General features: G+C 54.1%; 1 protein-coding gene across 1 annotated transcript in view; it reads left to right on the top strand.

Annotated features, from left to right (window-relative positions):
* The first annotated feature begins 1,080 nt into the window (after positions 1-1,080).
* The window catches only part of ECE1 (endothelin converting enzyme 1), a 116,642-nt gene continuing 96,783 nt past the window's right edge, over positions 1,081-20,939 (top strand). Inside the window, exon 1 of the mRNA XM_044237363.1 lies at positions 1,081-1,183. Coding sequence (XP_044093298.1) covers positions 1,181-1,183 — 3 coding nt within the window. The 5' untranslated portion in view covers positions 1,081-1,180. The remainder of the gene's footprint in view (positions 1,184-20,939) is intronic.

Below are 20,939 nucleotides of genomic sequence, written 5' to 3'. Positions count from 1 at the left end.
GAAAATACACCCATCATGCCTCTGGACACAATACAAATATAAGTGATCCCAAAGTCACACAAATAAAACACTTTCACAACACACACAAGGTTTTCATCTCTCTTTCTCAGAAACTGGGCTGCATCCACAGTGTACCAAATCACAGCCATGCCCCCTCGTGTGTGTACAAGACACAAGTACCCACAACATCACAACACCACAGGAATTTGGTGTCTGTAACAGGGACGCAAAGTCTCTTTCTACCACATGGCCATGCATGTACTACAGGCTCATAATGCACAGGTCACACACATACAAATACAGACACACACCCTTGCGCCCTATTCCTCCTTCGCCTTCTTAACACAACACACAGTAGACAGTTTCTACTCTGAACACAAAAAACGCACAGGCATGGAGAGCCATGGGTACATCTCTGTGCTTCCCTCCCACCGCCTTCTCTTGCCCCTCTCTTTTACACAGACATAGACACACACATATACACGGAACACACGGAAGCACACACGGAAGCTCCAAGTAACAAAACCCAAATATAGTCAGTCTCTGTCTTTCTTTAACTAACAAACACACAGGCACGCGGGATCCATGCCTCCCCCGCTTTTTCTCTGTCCTCCTCCCCTCCCGCGCGCGCCCGCACGCGCGCGCGCGCACACACACACAAACACACACATACACACACACACCCCGCATAAACACACGCGCAGCTGCAGCGCCCTGGGTCACACTCCGGAGCAGGCGCCAGGCAAAAGACAAAGGTCGCCGAGGCTCCCGGCGCCGCGCACCAGACGCGGCCGAGCCGCTCCCCGGGCTCTGCCCCCGAAGCGGGGCTCGGCCAGGTCCCGACCCCGCACCCCTCAACCCGAGGCCCCGCCCGCGCAGGCCTTGGGGTCTCCACGCACCCGCTCTCCCTGCCCGGCGCACCGAGGGTTAAGGAGGCGAAGGGGCGGGGCCGAGGCCGGGCTCGGGGCGTGATTGGCTACGCGGCCCAGCCCCCGCGCCCCGCTATTGGCTTTCGGCGGGCCCGCCTCCCCCGGGCCAGGCGCCGGAGCCGCGCTCGCCCGCGGGGAGCCGAGCGCGCGGCCGGAGCGAGCAGCCGCGCCGTCGGAGGAGCGCGGCCAGGAGCCGAGAGCCGGGGCTGGGCCCGGGGAGCCGAGCGGTGCGGGAGCGGAGCGCGCGAGCTATGGTGAGTGCCGCGCCCGGCCCCGCCTCGACTGCCCCGGCGGCCAAGCGGCGGGGGGACTCAGGGCCGGGCTCGCGGGGGGCTGGGCGCGGGCTGCGGCTCTGGCTCTGAAGGCGTGGAGTCGGGGGTCGCGCGGGCCAGACTCGACTGGCCGGGCTGCATCGCCGAGCTTCCGTCGGGGGCGGCCGCGCTCAGCTTGGGTCTGGGCAGCTGGCCCCGACCAGGTTTGGAGGGCTCAGGGTGGCCGATTCGGTTCGGGGACAGTTGGTGCAATTCTAGTCTGGGGCGTCCGGAAGTCCTAGCAGGGAGTGGAGACCCCGGGCATCCGGGCTGGGTCCGATACGGAGGTCGGGCACAATCGCGGAGCGGCTGGGTCCAGTTGGACCTAAATGTCCCGGGACGCCGAGGTCGGTCTGGGGCTGAGACTGGGCTTGGGGCGTCGTGGGTGGCCGAGCCTAGCGCATTTCGGAGGGCTAGGTAGAAGTCGAAGAGCTCGGGGCTGCCTGTCCCCCTATGGCCCGAGGGGATAGAGGCAGCTAGGTTGGCGGCTGTCAGAGACCAGGGAGTGCTTGGGGACCCTGCTTTCGGTGATCCGCTCTCGCCAGCATCTCCCCATAATGGGTCCTCAGAGGGGGGGGTGTTGAGGGGGCTGGCAAGCGACACCAGGGAGAAGGGACTTGCAGGGGGGATTTCATGGGGGTTTCTGGAACCCCAGGAAAGAAACCCTTTTGGTTGAGGCTGGTTTGTTGGGGCTGTTTTAGGGCGGGGTGTTGTCTCTGGAAGGAAAGCTTGGACATCTCAGTAATCTCTCTAGGGCCTGATGATCACTTCTGCATCATGAGGGTGGAAGCCACCTACTTCTCTTTGCTTTCCCTTGGACAGGCCCTTCTGATTCTCTCTCCTAGTCCTGTTCTGTGCCCTGTGAAGTGAGTACAGGTCACCAGGGAGGGCCTGAGGATGGCATGTGCCAGTGATGATGGCTGCCAGTCCCAGGGAGATTGCTACCTCCATTTCTCTGTAATGATGCTGTCAAGCTTGAAGGGGGCCAGGTGGGGACAAGATGGGACCCCTGTAGGCATGAAGAGTTCCCCACGGGTATCCCAGGACCGAACTCTGCTCCACCCAGAGCGGGCATCCCCTCCCAACATCGCTTTTTCCTCCTCTCTCCTCTCCCCACCAATATCTACCTCCTCCTCTGCCATTTGCCTGCCCAGAGTCAGTAATAATGAAATTGTGTCTTAGATATACAACTGGAGCCAGCCTGCCTCCTTGGTCAGGAATCTCTTTCCTGGAACGCTCTACTTGGACAGTTCCGGTGGCAGGGAGCTCACACCCTGTGGCCTGGCCCTTGATTTAAGGTCTCTTCACAGGAGCAGTAAAAGGGGTTGAGACATAGAAGTCATATCCTTAACTCTGCCTTCAAAGCCACCCTGATCTAAGTTACTCAGAAAGACAACTTTTTTCCCCTTAGAAACTACCAAAAAAGAGAGGGCACCTTGCCTTGGAGATACTTTTCAGAGGCTTACAACCTGAGAAACCTTTCACGCTTTAGCATCAGAGAGATTCAGGTTCGAAGCCTGGCTCTCCCATGTCCCCGTGGGGACTTGGATCAAGTCAAACCCTCACCTCTGACCATCAGTTTCCTCATCTGTGAGAAGAGACGAAAGGTCTTGGCTTGCAGGGGTAATGGGGGATTTGGTGAGATAACCCAGTGAGAGTGTTCGCTCCAACACAGCTTTATTTCCTTTTCCTACCATCTTAAGCTTGAGTTGGATCATTCTGTGTGACATCTAACCCGTTTGCTAGGTGGGAAGAAGGATTACAGGTTATCGTGAGAGGAGAAGAAGGGGCAGTGACACTTAGGGAACCATTCCTTTGTTCATCAGTCAATGAAGATTTATTGAACACCTACTATATGTCCTATGCTAAGGAGGGAAAACTGTCATTAACACAGCATTCGGGGAGCTTCTGCCAGTTCATAAATGTCTATAAGGATCCTCAGGCCAGATGGCATATCTCTGGGAGAGTCAGAGGTATCACACCAGGCGAGGAGTTCCTCCTGACTGGAGAGATGAGAGAAAATGTCACTGAGCGGGTGACATCTGAATTGGAAAGAACTTTTAGGCAGGGGAACCTCTGTGAACAGAGGACCTGGGGCATGAGTGCAACAGGGAATGCACTTGGAAAGGCCAGAAATGGTGCTTGGTTGGCACCTGGGTATGAGAGAGCCAGAAAGCAGGAGAGAGAGTAGGCAAGGGACATGCCTGGGGCCAGATGGCTGAACGCTTAGGCTGAGGGGTTGGAGCCCCACTGGGGATTGTTGACCCCCCGTGCGTGGGGGTGGGTGGGTGGGGTGGAGGATGACATCAGGCTTCCTTGGCCTCTGTCATTTTGGTTTCCCCTAAACACTAGTCCCTGTGCTCATTCCTGAGGTGGGGGTGATTCCGGGCTGCTAAAGAGTTCATTCCTCAGATCTCCTGCTTCATGGGTTTTAAACAAATCCCATGTTCGCTCCCTTCCAGCGTGGCCAAGTTTCCCCTGGTCCCCGGGCTCCGAACAGGGTACCTTTGGAGAGGAGGTGGGCTATTTTCTCATGTCCTGACTGAATGTCCCCTATGGTCGCCAGCCCCCCATCCAGGTCTCTAACCCCTCGGTGGGGAGTCAGTGTAGTTCTTAAAGGCCTCAAGTGGACACCCCAGTGCAGGCCTGGGATGAGGGTTCTGAGAAGGCTTTTTGTATCTCCTGTCTTCAGTTGTCCTCATACCACCCAGCAACAGGCACAGAGAGGTGAAGGAGATTGCCCAGGGTCACACAGCAAGATAAGGTCAGAGCAGGCCCAAGCCTCCGGTATGTTTAGAGGGTTACCAGGAAGACAGGTTGGGGGAGAGGAGGCCCAACCCAGTGTTCCCTCTCTGCTGTTGTGACGCCTTGAGAATGTTCCTCCACACTCCAACCTAGGGGCTGAGCCTAAAGCTACGGCCAAGGGTTGGGAGTCAAGTAAGTGGCTGAGTTGAGGACAGGGGCCACTGCCTAGGTTTGAACACTGATGTACCGCCAGCCTGCTGTGTGACCTTGGGTCAACTCTTTCCCCCTCTCTGCACCTCTTTTCCTACCGAGCAGGGCAGATTTGCTTCCCTGGCAGGGTATCATAAGGATACAACCTAGGATCCAGTGTAGAAAAGCTTAAGAACTTGAGAAGGTGTTACTCTTTGAAGATGGGAGGCCAGCCACATGCCCCCTGCAACTGTCCCCTCGGAGGCCCGCTTCCGGCTTCCTAGAGCCCCGCAGTACCCTTCCCTCTGCGGCTCAGCGTCTATGCTGGTACCTGGATCACTCAGCTTTCCTGACAATGCTGAGATTTGTGGAAAACAGGTGCGTCGTGAATCTTTGTTAACAACAAGGTAGATGGTTTCTTAGGCAGGATGGGAGAGATCAGACCCTGTGGGGAGCAACAAGATTTGAGTAGTCAGAGGACTGTCCACAGGTGGGTTCAGCAGAAAGTTTCAGGCATTGGCCACGACGTAACCCGCTTGGCTAAAGTCCACACTTTGATGTCTACTGTGAGGGAGGAGTCATCGGCAAAGGTTTATGACTTTTCGTATTCCCACTCCATTTTTTTTTTTCTTTTTTGTCAGCTAGGTAAGCACCCCGGCCATAGTCACAGTGCTGCATTCACTTGTTCATTCAGCAAACAAGTGTGCCTGGCATGGGACCAGGCATCGGGGCGGCCGTCAGCCTGAAGGAGAGCGACAGATCTCTCTTCCACAGTCGGGCGGACAGGCAGATAAGGAGCAGGAAATGAAAAGGGCAACTGCAGTCACCAAGGAGACATGTGGGGTGCTGGGGAGCAGAGAGGGGAACCTCACCTGGGGATCAGACGAGGCTCCCCGAGGACGTGGCATGAAAGCCATGGTCTCAAGAATGCCTGGTCTGAAAAAAAAAAAAAAAAAAAAAAAAAAAAAAAAAAGAATGCCTGGTCTGAAGGGTGACTGTGTTCCAGGTGGAGGGAGCCATAGGTGAGAGATGGGACCAGACAAGGAGCCTTCAGCAGTCACTGGGTCTGGAGGCTGAGAAGATGATGTGTGGGAGGCGGCCCCGAGCAGGTGCATGCAGGGAGGGGCTTGTTAAAGATCTGGGGCCTCTATCCTAAGGACACTGGGGAGCCACTCTGGAGTTCAGAGGCAGGAAGTGATGTGGTCAGAGTTGTGTTTTGAGATAGTCAACAGGGGTGAGGCCGGGAGCCAGAAAACTGGTTAGGAAGCAGGTGGAGTGGTCCTAGGAGAGACGATAGTGGACTAGACACTAGTTACTGCCCCTCCTACCCCACCCAACAGCCCCATCATGCTGCCCAGCATGGGCAGCGAAGAGAGGGGAGGCGGTGGCCCCGGAGGTTGCATAAAGCCCATTCCCTATGGACACTGACCATCCTCCACATATTTTCATACAAACAACAGTGGGGCTCCTGGCCTCAAGGTACTTTGATCTAATGAGAAGGATGAAATTCCCACATGGCTCTAAAACCAGGTAGAATATGATGGTGCCAACCTGGGGATACCACTCTAGAGTCACCATTGCCATGAGTATGTATCAGGGAAGGCTTCCCAGAAGAGGTGGCATTTGTGCTTCCTATGGCAAGGTAGTGAAATGATATGTTTCCTAGGAGCCAAGCTTTAGAGAAATGAAAATATGAAGATACTCTCCTGTCCTTAAGGAATTATAATCTGTGGCGGGGGGAGTTTAATGAACAACCAATGCTAAGTGAACCCCACAATCAATGAGTGGCACTGGGCGTCTAGGGCCTCAGAGTTCTCCCCTTCCCCAGGGGTCCCCAAGAGCAGAGGTGGCAGAAAGATCCACAGCCTGTCTTGGCTCACTGACAAGCCTTGGAACAGCTCCCTCCTCCGCGCAGAGCCCTTGGTGGTGGTGGAGGGATCCTTTGGGGAGATGTAAACAGAGGAACAAGTTTCTGGAGAACATTCGGGCAATTAGCTAAGGGAGAATCTAACTTCAGGGCTTGGAGACAGTGAGGCCTTGGCTACTAGAGCTTAAAACCATAACGTGCTTGTGTTCTGAACATCGGATTCACCTTCCCCATTTCATAGGTGGGAAAACTGAGGGGCAAAACGATGACCTTCCATGTGCCTGGGACTTAGCAAACCTCTCTGACCTTCATGGGAACCCCAGGAAATAGGTTTATCCCCAGCACAGAGCTGTGGAAGCCGACACTCACAGATCACTTTGGGAACTAGGGACTGGAACCAGGCAGTGAATTCCTGATTCCTCGGGATCCTGGCTTCAGTCCCAAGCTGCCACCCACTTGAGCAGAAACTCTGCTGTCCCAGGAAAGCCCCCCTGGGGACAGGGAGGGACAGGACTGCCGGGCAGCGGCCAGAGGCATTGGAAGGTGACTGGAGCCGGACGTTGACCAGGCTGAAATGTTATTTTTCACCTTTGCACAGCCCCTGACAGTTACCCCAGTCCTTTCCCCGCCGGTCACCGACTGTTTTGGGGTCCCACCAACAATCCGTGGCAGAGTGAGGACTGAAACCCAGGCCTGCGACTCCCAGTTCCAACGCCATTTCCCTGGTTCCTGGCCTTGCCCTGTGGGCTGCAGCAACCCCCTGCCTGAAGATGTCCCAGGCTTCCTGCCCACTGGCCCCTGGGAGCAGGAGGAGCAGCCCCAGCCCAGAAGCCTCCTGCCCTCATTCTCCTCCCCATTAGCTCCTTTTCCTCCTTGGCGGGGACAGGACGGGTGTGAGGCCCAGCCGGGAGGGGTAGGGTTACAGTGTAAACACCATCATGTCAATATTTACCTCTGCCTGGAACCAGGCCTCCCTGCCTCCCACGCACTGCCCATCCAGGTGCACGTGGCCTGCTCCGAGGCTCTGGTCACTGAAAGCCAGGCCAAGGGGACAAACGTAGCTTCCCGGCCAAGCCCTGCCACGAACTTTATGTGTGGCTCTGAGCAAGAGCTTCCAGGGCCTTCGTTCTCCCATCTGTAGCCCCGTGGGGCTGGAACAGACCTCCTCAGGGGCGCTTTCAGCAATAACATGCGGGATTACGGACACAGCGCTGTGGTGTGGAACATGGGCCTGAAGCAGGGCAGACCTGGGTTCAAATCCCCGTGCCTCTGCTCTCTCGCTGTGAGGCTGTGGGAAGTCACTGAACCCTGCTGAGCTTCCATTTCTTCCTGTGTGAAATGAGATCCCAATTGTGCCTACTTCAGGGGGATGTTGGTGAGGAGCCACGGATCAAACTCCAGCTCTTGGCGCAGGGTAAGAACTGAGTAAGCCGCGGTAATGGTGGTGGTTGTTATTCCAAATAAACATTTTATGATTCTCCGAGTCCAGACACTGGGTTACGTCACGTGTGAGCTGGAGCCAAGGGTGGGGTCTCTAACCTCAAGCCCTCCTGGCCCTCTGGGGCCACAGGCTGGGTCAGGGGAGCCCAGGAGCGGAGAAAGCCCCTTGGTCAGCACCACCCCTACCCCTCACCCCCCAGCACACAGCTGCCCGGCCTCCTGGGCTCCTTCTGGTTGGGCGGAAGGCCAGGGCTGCAGTGACCTCAGAGATCTGTGGCAGTGAGGGGGTGAGGGAGGGTGGAGGGGGCGGAAGGCGGAGGAAGAAGGCATTTCCTAAGCAGCGCTTTCACAGAAATCCAGCCCACGCTCACTGTTCCCTTAGGCCCTGGGGAGGTGGCGGCTGCGTGGGGACCAGTGACCTCGCAGTGTGGGGTGAGGAAGGCAGGGAGGTGGGGACTGCTCCCTCCCTTTCTGCCATGTCCCTTTGGACGCAGTCCCCTCTCTGAGCTTCGTTTTCCTCCCTCTGACGTGGATATACTGGGGCCTCTTCTGGACAGTATTGCAAGCGTTAGTCACCTGCTGTTCCCGAAGAAGCCAGCTCTGTCCCTGACACACAGCGGGGCCCCGGCGACACCAGCTGCTCTCACGATCGTCCTGTTCGGCAGGGTTGTGGGCTTCCTCAGGGCAAGACTGGGCATCTTCTAAGTCGTGTAATTTCCTTAAGATGCACACGTTTTTTGCTGCTGTTTTTACAAATGTATAGCCCTGTATAACCACCACCTAGAGCAAAACATAGAACACTTCCACCTCCCCAGAAAGTTCCCGGTGCCCCTTTCCATCTCTGTCTGTGACAGGTGGCTGCTGATCTGCTTTCTGTCACCCTGGTTTCTCCTGGTTTTGAACTTTATCGGATGAATTCAAAGTATGTCCTCTTGGGTCTGGTTCCCTTCAGCTTCAGTCAACAGTGAACAGTTTTCCATTGGCCCACGTCATTGCGTGTTCCAGAATGTGCTCTGTTGCAGGCGTCCCACTGGGCAGATGCACACGTATGGACGTTCCTGTCTGGGCAGCTGTGACATTCCCTTGTGTCTCTTGGTGGGCCTACGCATGCGTTTCTCACGGGTGGGTCTGGGGAGGGAGCCTGCTGGGTCTGAGGGTCTGTGTGTCTTTCACTCTTGGAGAAACTACCAGGTGTTTCTCCAGGGAGGTGTCCATTTTCCGAGTATTGCTTGGAAAATTGCTCGCCTCTACCGACAGGCCCAAGTTCTAGCCTCGAGTAGACTCCTGACGAATCTTTTCTGAAAGAAGGAAGAAATTTGAGACTTTTCTTTGTCTTAGGGCTTCAGATGCACTCTGCTGGCCCTGCCCCTGCCCTCAGGGCCTGGCAGCTCTGGGACTGGCACTCTTCCTAGAACCTGCGCTCTGGGTCTTACTTGTCATTTCTCGGGGCAAGGAAGGGTTCTTGGATCTGGAGACCCCAGGCTGTGAGGCTTTACCAGTCTGTGCAACTTTAAATCCCTTCCTTGCCCTGGTCCTCAGTTTCCCCTTCTGCACAACATTGGGTGGATTAAAGGTTACGCTTCTTCACCTCTAGGGTTGTGCCTACCCCACTGGTGAGCCCCAGCTGCCCTGTATCTCTGAGGAGGGGGCACTGAGGAAGTAGACAGGCTCTTCCTTCTTAGTACCCTTGCTAAGAGCCTCACTGTGAGTTGGTCCTCTCTGGGCGAGAGCCCCCTGAAGTGGGCCCCTGGCCGTGGGAGTCTCTTCCATGGAGGCCTGGCAGAAATGGCCTGGGTATCAGGCAGACTTGGGTCTCAATCCTGCCACTTCCTTGCTGTGTGACCTTGGGCAAGTCAGTATACCTCTCTGAACTCCAGCATCCTCACCTGCAGAGTTGTAAGGACAAAATGAGGTCCCAGCTCATTGTAGGAACCAAAGTGGTTGGAGTAACAAAATCCTTGCCTTTGAGGAGATGCCCTGGAGGAGAGGGACTGCACAGGCAACCCAGCCAACCAGAAGGATCACTTCAGAGAAAGAAAAGAAAACCGAGTGATGTAGTGGTGGGTTAGCTGAGAGGTAGAGAGGGGTCAGCAAGGAAGGAGGTGACATTGAGCCGAGTCCTGAAGGATGAGGAGAGGGCAGCTGGGCAAAGATGTGGGGCAGGAGAGTTCTGAGCAGAGGAACAACAAATGTAAAGGGCCTGAGAGAGGGATGTGGGGTTTGGCATGTTTGGGGCAGCAAGAAGCCTGTTGTGGCTGGACAGAGGGAGCAGGGGAAAGGGGGCCAGGTCGTGCAGGGCCTTGTCAGTCATGGGGACAGGGGCTGGGGGAGTTGACATTTTGGTCTGAGAGTGATGGGAAACCGCTGCAGGTCTCCAAGCAGGGCAGATGACTGACTGGTTTAGGTTTTGCCAAGGCTCTGGCTGCTGAGCAGAGGATGAACTGCAGGGGGCAGGAGCGAGGCGGGGAGGCTGGTGGCAGGTGAAGGGGGAGCGGGATCTTAGTGCTTTTGACCTGTCCTGAGGGGGAGGCTTGTCTCACTCCAGGATCTGGGGTGGTAGCAGCCACTTCAGAGGATGGGGGAGAGGGAGACAGGACATCCCAGATGCCACAGGATGTTCCGGCCACAGAGCATGGTGGGCGAAAACTGCCTTTGGAGCCCAGCAAAGGTTTTTGTCCTAAAACCTCCACTTGAACTTGACCTTCCAGAGTGAGCTCGGGATTCCCCCAAAGTGGCCACATTCCCACCACCCCAGGCCACAGGGACCCAGAGAAATGGGCCAGAAGGGCACAGAGCCAAAGCCTGCTTCCCCTACTTCCGCACACCCTGGAGAAGTGAGGGCAGAGGAAGTGGCGGCTGCGAGGGGTTGCCCGGCCCCTCTGCCCTCTGGGCTCCTGCTCCCACGGCCCAGCTCGAGGGAATCCTGTGGCTTTGCGGTTCTGGGTGTCCTGGCTGGTTGGGATCACGAGGCAGCCAGAAGAAGGCAATACTTCATGTTTTCCTGCGGGCCGGCATCCTGCAGGGCTTCCCGGAGTGGTGGGTGGGGAGAGGGCAAGAGGTCATGGCTGTTCTCAGAGTCACAGAAGGCTGAAGTGAAGTGCGACTTAGATGTCATCTAGACCAACCTGTCGCGGGAAGACAAAGCCTCTGAAAGGAAAGGAAATTTGCCTGAGGCCACACAGAGAGTTAGAAGCGGGACTTAGACCCTGGTCTCCAGGACCAAGGAGATGAGGGTTCTTTCTGGTTAAGATGTGGGTTTCAGAGCAAGACGGACCTGGGTTCTCGTCCCAGCTACATGACCTTGGGCCAGTGACTCTCTCTGAGCCTCCGTTTCCCCCACTGCAGAAGGGGAGATAGTACCATCTTTCTCATGATGGTGTTATGTTGAAATGATTCTTGTTAAGGCTGTGTAAAGCTCTTAGGAGGGTGTGCACAGTAGGTCCTTGGTAATGGGTGCTGTCATCAACATTATTACCGTTGTGGTTCTGTCGTTCTAAGCCTTGTGTCGTGCTGGAAAGAATATCTGGGACTAGCCTTCATTTGTGCTGATTTCTGGTTCTGGTCAATGTGCCGAAGCCGGGGAGGTGAGGAAATTGCCTTCGTCAGCCCGCCCCATGGCTGCTTGCTTATTTTACTTCCCCAGATAGTTGGGAGACCCTTAAACAAGGTCCTTAACTGCCAGCCCCAACACACACACATACACACGCACACGCACACGCGCGCGCGTGCGTGCGTGGCTCAGGTGGGCTGGAGCGATTGTGTCTGCCTCCAGCCCGAGTAAGGGGCAGAGAGACAGTAAAGACAGGCCTAGCAGGGAATGCTGCCTGACTCCCCACCTTCTGCCTCTGGTCCCTACACTCACTGACTCCTGTATGTCCAGTGTGGACTGAGGCTTAAGAGCAGGGGCTGTGGTATTGACTTGAACTTGAACCCAGGATCCACCCCTTAGGTGTCCTGTAAAGGACCTTTCAGCAGGGAAATTTTCCTCTCTGAGGCTTTGGCTTCCTATCTGTGAAGTGGGGGTAACCACCACCTGCCTGGGTGATCACTACAATGAGAGCTAATAAGATTGGAGTGCACATTCAGGGCTCAACTCCTAGAGATGGGGGTCACTGATAACAGCAGCAGGCCGGCTCCTCTTTCCACAGCTGTTCTTAGACATTTTCTTGACCAGCTCCCCCCTGTCTGTCTTGCATTGCCCCAGCTGCCTTCACTTCCCACCCCGGACTCCCTTCTGTCAGGGCACAAGTCACTTTAGGTGAGACTTCCCACCCTGTCAACGCCTCCCTGCCTGAGCACGGATCCAGAGCTAGAGCTCCGGGACCAGCCTGCGTAGGTCTGAGTCGCAGCTCTGCCATTTACCCAAGCAACCTCATGCAGAGTCCTTAATTCTTCACCTTTGCCTCTGCCTGAGGAAAATGGGACAATAATAGTACCAAAACTCATAGAGTTGTTTATTTATTTTTTTTTAAAGATTTTATTTATTTATTTGACACAGAGAGAGAGAGAGAAAGCATAAGCAGGGGGAGCAGCAGGCAGAGGGCAGAGAGAGAAGCAGGCTCCCCACTGAGCAAGGAGCCCGATGCGAGACTCGATCCCAGGACCCTGGGATCATAACCTGAGCCAAAGGCAGCTGCTTAACCCACTGAGCCACCCAGGCGTCCCTCATAGGGTTGTTTATAAACAAGCAGTGTAATTCTTGTAAAGTATAGGATCCGTGCCTGCCGTATGGGGAGTGCCTAGCGTCTGTGAGCTGATTTTTCTTTCTAGATGGGAGTTCTAGCAGAGCCCCTGCCTTTTCCTCTCTGTATTCCCAGCTCCTGGTGGGATCGGGAGGGATTTGGGGAGTCTCTAGGGATGTACGCTTTGGGCAATAGGTACTTAACCTTACCAGTGAAAGGGGCCTCCCTGGAAGGACTGTGCTTGGAGCCTCGGTCAAAGACTCCGGTTACATTGCGAGCTTGTTTATTTGGAAGACATTCCCGCCACTCTGCTCTGTGTCAGCCTGTGCTGGGAGAATGTGCAGACAGAGCTGTTCTGGGCGAGCCCACAGTCCATGGTGAGCCCAGGAGACGGGGCTCTGCTGCGGTTAGAACGTAATCAGCACAGGGCTGGGCATGCTGCTTCTGAGGACTTTCTGGGGCCACTGACGCCCAATGAGTCCCTGGGGGGAGAGGATATATTCACTTCTGCCCACATTAGGGTTTTCTCAATAATCTTTTTATTTTTTCCTGCCAGCAGTGTTTCCTAGGCTTAGCTATTATTACGTGATGATAACGGTGTTCGTGGCGTTATTTGCTGTATGTCAGGAATAGAGCTAAATGTTTTATGTTATAAATTCACCTAGTCCTCACGTCAACCCTATGAGGTACTTATTAACCCTGTTTCACAGGGGAAACTGAGGCACAGAGAGGCAATGTATTGCTCTCAGTCAGTAAGCCACAGAGGAAGATTTGAACCCCAGGCAATTTGGTCACAGAGCCCAGGTTCTTACTGACGACGCTAGAATTGCTTCATCCAGAACTGACTTTTGGGGCGCCTGGGTGGATCAGTGTGTTAAGCCTCTGCCCTTGTCTCAGGTCATGGTCTCAGGGTCCTGGGATCGAGCCCCGCATCAGGCACTCTGCTGAGCGGGGAGCCTGCTGTCTGCTTTCCTCCCCACCTCCGCCTGTCTCTTGTGATCTACTTGCAATCTCTCTCTGTCAAATATATAAATAAAATCCTAAAAAAAAAATCATTATTTAGTACTGACTTTTCCCCACAGTCCTTAGGACCAGGCAGGCTCACAGACTCTGAGCATTTCACCTTCCGTGGGAGTCTTTGTAGTCAGCACAGGTGGAGAAGTGAATATTAGGTCTTTCTGTACAGGCTTCCTTACACATCAGCTCTGGGATGAGCAGGTTCAGACCTTCACGAGAGAGGCATCTGGAAGTTAAACTCCTAGAGAATAAAGGGTCTCTCTCCGGGAGAGGAACAGGGAGTAGAGGAGGAGGCATTTACTGGGGGAAGGGAAGGGAACCAAGAGGGCTGAGAAAGTTGGAATTCAGACTGAATCAACATTTAGCTGAGTACATTCTTTGTGGCAGATGTGAAGGTGCCCTCCAGGAGCTCCCAGGTCTGTGGGAAAGATAGACAAGTCAACAGGTAAATTCCTGAATAGTATTTGAGGGTGTGGGCAGGAGCCTTTGAGGGCCCAGAGAAACAGATGACTAAGTTGGCCCCAGGAGTTGGTACTGAAGTTTGGGTCTTTTTTTAAAAAAGATTTATTTGAGAGAGAGAGAGAGAGCATGAGCGAGAGAGGCAGAGGGAGAGGAAGAGAGAATCTTAAGCAGATTCTGCACTGAGCACAGAGCCTGACATGGGGCTCGTTCTCATGACCCTGAGATCAGGGCCTGAGCCGAAATCAAGGGCGGAACACACCACCGATTGTACCACCCAGGCCCCCCATTTGGTTGGGTCTTGAAGGTTGGGTAGGAGTTTGCCAGCCAGGTGGAGCCAGTAGTGGCAGAGCCAGAATTTTAACCGGAACAGTCTTGTCTTCAGAGTCTATGTTCTCACCATGTAACCCCTGCTTCTGCTCCTCACAAACCTGGCTGACAGCAAGGGCTCCGGGGGGTGGGGGTTGGCTGGCCTCTCAGAGAGGGTCTCCGCCTTCTCTAGGTGGCCAGGAGTTGTGGTGTGTGAGGATGACACACACCTTCCGCCTCCAGAGCCCTTGTGGCAGCTGAGGAGGCACGGGAGACAGTGAGACGCTTCCTGTTGGGGTTTTCACCCTCCCCCCTTCTCCCACCTAGCACCTGAAATGTCGTTTGCATAAGGCACTTCCTCAGATTATCCCAACAACCCTGGCCGGTGGAGGTTGTTTATCACGATTTTAAAATTGAGGAAGGTGACTCAGAGAGGTAGGGCCACTTACCGGAGGTCCCACAGCTAAGCAAATGCGTGCAAGAACCAGAATTTATACTTTGATTTGGCAAATCCCAAGGCTCATGTTTTTTGTTTGTTTTGTTTTTGTTTTTCTTTCAAGATTTTATCTAAATTCAAATTAGTTCACATATAGTGTAGTATCAGGGGTAGAATTTAGTGATTCATCAGTTGCATAGAGCACCCAGGGCTCATTCCTCTACAGGCCCTCCTTCATGCCCATCCCCTAGTTACTCCCCCCCACCTCCCAGCCACCTTCCTTTGTTCCCTAGAGTCTAGAGTCTTTTTTTTTTTTTTTTAAGATTTTATTTATTTATTTGACAGAGATCACAAGTAGGCAGAGAGGCAGGCAGAGAGAGAGAAAGAAGCAGGCTCCTTGCTGAGCAGAGAGCCCGATGTGGGGCTCGATCCCAGGACCCTGGGATCATGACCTGAGCCAAAGGCAGAGGCTTAACCCACTGAGCCACCCAGGCTCCCCGAGTCAAGAGTCTCTTATGGTTTGCCTCCCTCTCTGTCTCCATCTTACTACATTTTTCCTTCCTTTCCCCTATGTTCCTCTGTTTTATTTCTTAAATTCCACATTTGAGTGAAATCAGAGGATATTTGTCTTTCCCCGGCTCATGTTTTGAAGCTGTTAGGAAGCATATCAGTTTACGATGAACCATGTGCTTTTCTGGAGACAGATGCCCTGACCCCATTCTGATAACCTCTTGACTTAGAGTCAGGGCGCCCAGGACTTCCAGGTTAGTGGCAACAGCAATAAGATTGCGTTGGTTGCCATGCTTCTCGGACTTGAGTGTGCATGAAAATCATCAGAGATTCTGCAGTTTCACTGCCCTTGCCCCAGACTTTCTGATTCAGTAAGTTTGGAGGGGGTGTAGGAACCTAACATTTCCAACAGACTCCCTGATTCTGATGCTGGTGGGCCACGGCTCACACTTTGGAAATACCTGCTCTGGGCTCAGCATTGTCATGGGATTTTCTTTTGTCATGTCAGCAATCAGAACATCGCTGGGTAGAAACTGAGGCAAAAGGAGGCAGGGAGTCCTGAAAGACATTTCTGTCAGTCCTAATGAAGACACTGGTAACCAGTCTGTCTAAAGTATTATCTAAACCTTCAGAGTAACAGAACCGGGGGCACCGGCCTGGCTTGGTTGGTAGAATGTGTGACTCTAGATCTTGGGGATGTAAGTTTGAGCCCCACGTTGGGTGGAGAGATGATTTAAAAGAAAATCTTGGGGCACCTGGGTGGCTCAGTGGGTTAAAGCTTCTGCCTTCGGCTCAGGTCATAATCTCAGGGTCCTGGGGTCGAGCCCCACCTCGGGCTCTCTGCTCAGCAGGGAGCCTGCTTCTCCCTCTCTCTCTGCCTTTCTGCCTACTTGTGATCTCTGTCAAGTAAATTAAAAACAAAAAAATTAAAAATTTTTTAAAAATAAAAAGAAAATCTTGGGGTGGCTCAGTGGGTTAAAGCCTCTGCCTTCGGCTCAGGTCATGATCTCAGGACTTCTGCTTGGGCTTTCTGCTCAGCGGGGAACCTACTTCCACCCCTCTCCCTGACTGCTTCTTTGCCTACTTGTGATCTCTCTCTCTGTCAAATGAATAAAGAAAACCTTAAAAAAAAAAAAAATCTTAAAAGGGGGGTGGGTGGGAGGGGCTGGTTCAGCCCAGGCTGGTGGTAATGGCAAGGGAGAGGCAGAGACACTGAGGGAGTCGAGCCGATGGGGATTGACTGGGCTGGGGCTGGGGACCCGGCCCAGGGCTTTGACAGGTGAGAACAGAGCGTGCAAAGTTGTGTGAGCTGCTCTGGGTCTGGGTCATAGCTCAGTACCAAAACTCACATCCCAGGCCTTCCATGAAACTCTTGACTCAGGGCCCAGATTCCCGCAGCCACACCTGCAGAATTCTTCCAGGCCTTCTGGTGTCTGGACCCCCTCCCCGCAACCCCCTTCCCGAAAGACTGGTAGCTTCTAGGGAGGGGGATGCTTCATGTGCACACATTCTGTCTTTGAAACGGCTGGGGATGGGGAGGGGCTGTACTCTGACCTCCAGATTCTTTCTCTGTGACCTCTGCACTGAGGCCCTCCCCAGGCTTTGAAGGAGTCCACAGAAGTGGGCCTGGGGGGGGGGCGGTGGTGGTTGGAACAACTCCACACAAGCAGCCCCTCCCTGGGCTCTTAGGAGATGCCCTGCTGTGGAGAGAAACGAACCACAAGAAAGCCTGGGCCTACGTCTTGCCCTGTGCCATCTCCCCAGAAGCAAGGGGACACCCCTTCCTCCAAACCTCTTGAAGTGGAAACTGTCGGCTCCCGTTTGCAGGCTTCTGTTTTCTTCCCCCAGTTAAGCTTGTCTGGCAAATACAACCACTGAGATGTTCACTGAAGGGAATTTCTAACTCTGCAGGCCTCTCCCTGCCTCCCACCCTGGCCTGAACACTTGGCTACTGGGATCCAAGACAGCTCTAGCGCCCCGTCATGAAACTCAACCCCTCTGAGCCTCCATTCTTCTTAGAATTTGGAATCTCTTTGGGGTTCAGGCTCCTTTTTTCTTACCAGGTTCTAGAGCCCACTCACCTCACTCTTCTCCCTGGGCATTGCCTCAGACCTTGGACCTGGGCCCGATCCCTCTCTGGGGACTGGCTCCCTGCTCTCCTGGAGACCAGCCCTCCCTCTGCCCCCACAGTCTCCTGGGGTTCTGTGTCTCCCCCAGTGACCCGGCCTTTCTCACCCTGCCACTCAGTGGGCACTCAAGAGATGTGCTCTCCTCCTCCTGCCACACCCCCTCCCCCCACCACCCAGCCCAGGCCACCCGCTTTGTGGCCCCCGCCTTAGCTTGGGCGGCACCCTCCCCCACATGGGTATTTTTGCTCAGGGAGTAGTGTGCTGTGTGGCTGCTAAGCCTGGAAAGTCGCTATTGTTGGCTCAGAACATCGGATGGAAGAAAGATGAGGGCTGAGAAGGGGCAGGGGAAACATTCAGTGCTACTGGCTCAGCCCCCTGGTCCTGGTGCATCAGGGTGAGGCAAGTTTAGGACAAGTCTAAGAAGGTTCCCTTCCCACAGTAGGGAGCTCGGTTCTGGAAATCATGGCGCTGGTGTGAAATGGGCAGCGGGTTGGAAATGAGGTGCGTTGGTGTACGGGCCACTAGCGGCCTCACAGAGAAGCCAGGAGTTCCCAGTACTGGGACCCCCTTATAACTCTTTCTAACACCTGTTCTCAGGGCTCCCTGACCTGGAACCACAGTTTAGGGAGCATCCACTTTGAGCCAGGCGCTGCGGTGAACAGTACATGTGTTGACTCACTTTGTTGGAATCAACTCTCAAGGGATGGGTCCTGTTACGTCCCCATTGAACAGATGAGGACGCTGAGGCCTGGTGAGACCACACACTGCTTAGAGATGGCGGAGCCAGTGTTCTGGCTGACTCCAGAATCAGAGTTTCTTGTTGGCTCCTATGAAGGGTCCCACATCAGGGTGGATGCAGGGTGTGCTTTGGGCTCAGAAGGGCCAGGGCCAGGGACGAGAGAAGGCCAGCCAGGCAGAAGGTTGCCCTGGAGCCCCGTGCAGGGGTCCTCCTGGAGGGGAGCAGGTGGCACCCTTTGGGGACGCAGGCAGCTGGCAGCACGTGTGGAGCAACGTAAAGAACAGGCACTGTTCTGTCCTCAAGACATTCATGTCGTTACCTTCTTTCTTTCTTTTTTTAAGATTTTATTTATCTATTTGACAGACAGAGATCACAAATAGGCAGAGAGGCAGGCAGAGAATGAGAGGAAAGGAAGCAGGCTCACTGCGGGGCTTGATCCCAGGGCCCTGGGATCATGACCTGAGCTGAAGGCAGAGGCTTTAACCCACTGAGCCTCCCAGACGCCCTCATGTCGTTACTTTCATTCTGACTGTTACTTCTCTTCCCTGCAGGGGAAGTCCTCAAGGGCAGAGACTGCTGTCTTGCACACTTGAGGTCAGCGCGTCCCCAGTAAAGGATGAGGATGAGCGGAGGAGGGCGCGGCCTCTCAGGGCTGAGATAAGGCGGGGCCCGGGATGGGGGCTAAGCCATCCTGTGGCCAGCTGATGGTTCGTATTGTCACTGGGGACACATTTCTATGTGTCTAATGCCAGCTAATGGAGAAGTAGCACTGAATATATAAAATTTCACTTTGCCGTCAGTTCCCACCCGCAGCTCATGTAGGATGTGCTGCTTTAAAGAACAAAACCCAGAACAAAGATGGAAGTGAGCATTTGTGCTGGTGATCTCTGATCCATCCATTGAAGAGATTGCTTCATAGGAATCGCTTTTTCCTTCTTTGGTGATTTGTGAATTCGCTTGCTGTCCCCAGGTGGCCGTGAGTCAGCCAGAAAGCTCGTTCAGGAAAGTCCAGAGGAATTTTCTTCTCTATCAAGTTCCATGTGAGCAACGCTGGGCGACACCCGGTGACACGCTCAAGGGTGGGTCGGGAGAGCCACTAGCCACTTGTCTCTGCCATCTCTGTGTCTCTTTGTCGCCTGCCTTCCTGGGGCCCAGAGCCGCCTCAGCCCGAGCAGGCAGGCTGATTAGTGACCGTCGGGCTCCCCCAGCCCGACTCAGCCCAGCCCCGGCCTCTCTGGGGAGATGTGAGTCATTTCTTCAAGGTTGAAATGTTTCTCGTTATGTGGGAAGAGAGAGGAAGGGTTCGGGGGTGGGGAGACCCCCCTTTCAGTCTCCTCCAACCTTGTTTCTCAGCCATGAGGAGTGCCCTAGCTGTGGATGGAGGGGTCCCAGGGCGATTGTTGGTGGGGGCAGCTGGACGTGGTTAACTCCGTAAACCGCATCCCCTCAGCCATCCAGGTCACCCTAGACAGAGCTGTGCAGAGCTGAGCCGGTGGAGGGTCCCTCCCCTTGACAAGTGCTGGTCCCCTTCCCCCTTCCTCTGCCCACCCAGCACCTTCGCAGGGGGCCGTGTTGTGCTGGCCCATTTCACCCCTTAACCTCTTGAGGCTGATCAAGTGAAGAAGGTGCCTGAAGGGGGGGCAGCCAGCACCCTCTACTGAGGAGTTGGAAGGGATTGAAAATCCAGCTTCAGCAAGGGAGTGAGTGGTGGGCTTGATCAGTTAGTGATGAGCCGGGGCCCAGGGAGGGGCGGCGGATGTGCCCCCAACCACCCTCCTCAGACAGGAATGAGGGGCCTGCCTCCAGTCTAATACCCTCCTCCAGGGCGTCCATGTTTTTCAAGGTGACCTTTACTCAACTGTTTTTACCTCTTTGAGGCTCGTTTTCTCATCTATAAAACAGGGCAAAGAAATACCACCCAGAGGTGTGAAAAATAAATGAGAAACCATCTGCAAAGCAACCTTATTTCCTTTCTTAGGTGTCACCTTCCCAGCCACCCCTGTGACAGATGTCCTCCCTTCCCGTTTTCTGTCCACCTCCATCCTCACACCACTTGATTTTTCTGTCGCACTTACCACATTCTACAGACTCCCCGTTTTACTTACTCATTTTCCTCCGTCCCCTCCCATTGACAAAGAAGGATTTGGGACTGTCTTGTTCCCTGTGGGTCTGCCTAGAACAGCGCTGGCACGTGGGGGGGCACATAAATATTTGTCAAAAGAATGAATGTGGGTCCCTGCACAGTGTCTACCTGCTTGTAGGGCCACAGAGCTTTTGATCCCCCTGCCTCTGCCTTCTCTCCTGGTCGTTTATCCACTCTTGAGGCTTCAGGCTTCCTTTCTGTTTATTTTATTGTTATTTTTTAAAGTAACCTTCTGCTCAAAATGTGGGGCTTACACACATGACCCTGAGATCAAGAGGCGCCCCATGCTTAATTTTCATATCTGGGCTTTTCATACCAGTACATGGACTGCCCTGGGGAATTTATTCCCTGGGGAATATATCCCCCTGGGGAATACAGCAAAATCAGAAGGTACTATCTTGGGATAGAATGCAGAATTGGCATGAATTTTAATTTTATTTTACTTTATTTTGTTTTGTTTTTAAGTAGGCTCCATGCCTAGTGCAGAGCCCAAAGCAGGGCCTGAGCTCGGACCCTGACACCAAGACCTGAGCCGAGAGTCAGACACTTAACTGACTGAGCCACCCAGACATCCCCTGGCATGAATTTTTGGATTAAAAAACATGGGGTTTCGATGAAGGCTCTTCTCTGTGTCCTGAGATCTCCGTGAGTACGGATTCTCTCTCCGGGAGCCTTTGGGAAAGTGTGAGGAGACCTGGATTTGGAAATGACCCCAGCCTCGGAGCCTCCTGTTGGGGATTTCAGCAAACATGGATGATTCCCATTACGGAGCAGATCCACTCTGCAGAGTGACTCCCCTTCCCTTTTATTTTTTATTTTTTTCAAGATTTTATTTATTTATTCATGAGGGACACAGAGAGAGAGAGGAGGAAGCAGGCTCCCCGCTGAGCAGGGAGCCCAATGCAGCCTCGATCTCAGGACCCTGGGATCATGACCTGAGCTGAAGGTGGATGCTTAACTGACTGAGCCACCCAGGTGCTCCCAACTCCCCTTCTCGACGCCCACCACCTTGTACCCCTATCTTTTTCTTGGGC

The sequence above is a fragment of the Neovison vison genome, chromosome 2, assembly GCF_020171115.1.
Source record: "Neovison vison isolate M4711 chromosome 2, ASM_NN_V1, whole genome shotgun sequence".
Classification (NCBI taxonomy): domain Eukaryota; kingdom Metazoa; phylum Chordata; class Mammalia; order Carnivora; family Mustelidae; genus Neogale; species Neogale vison.
The sequence above is the reverse complement of the archived record's forward strand: the minus strand, read 5'-3'. Positions and strand labels throughout refer to the sequence as shown.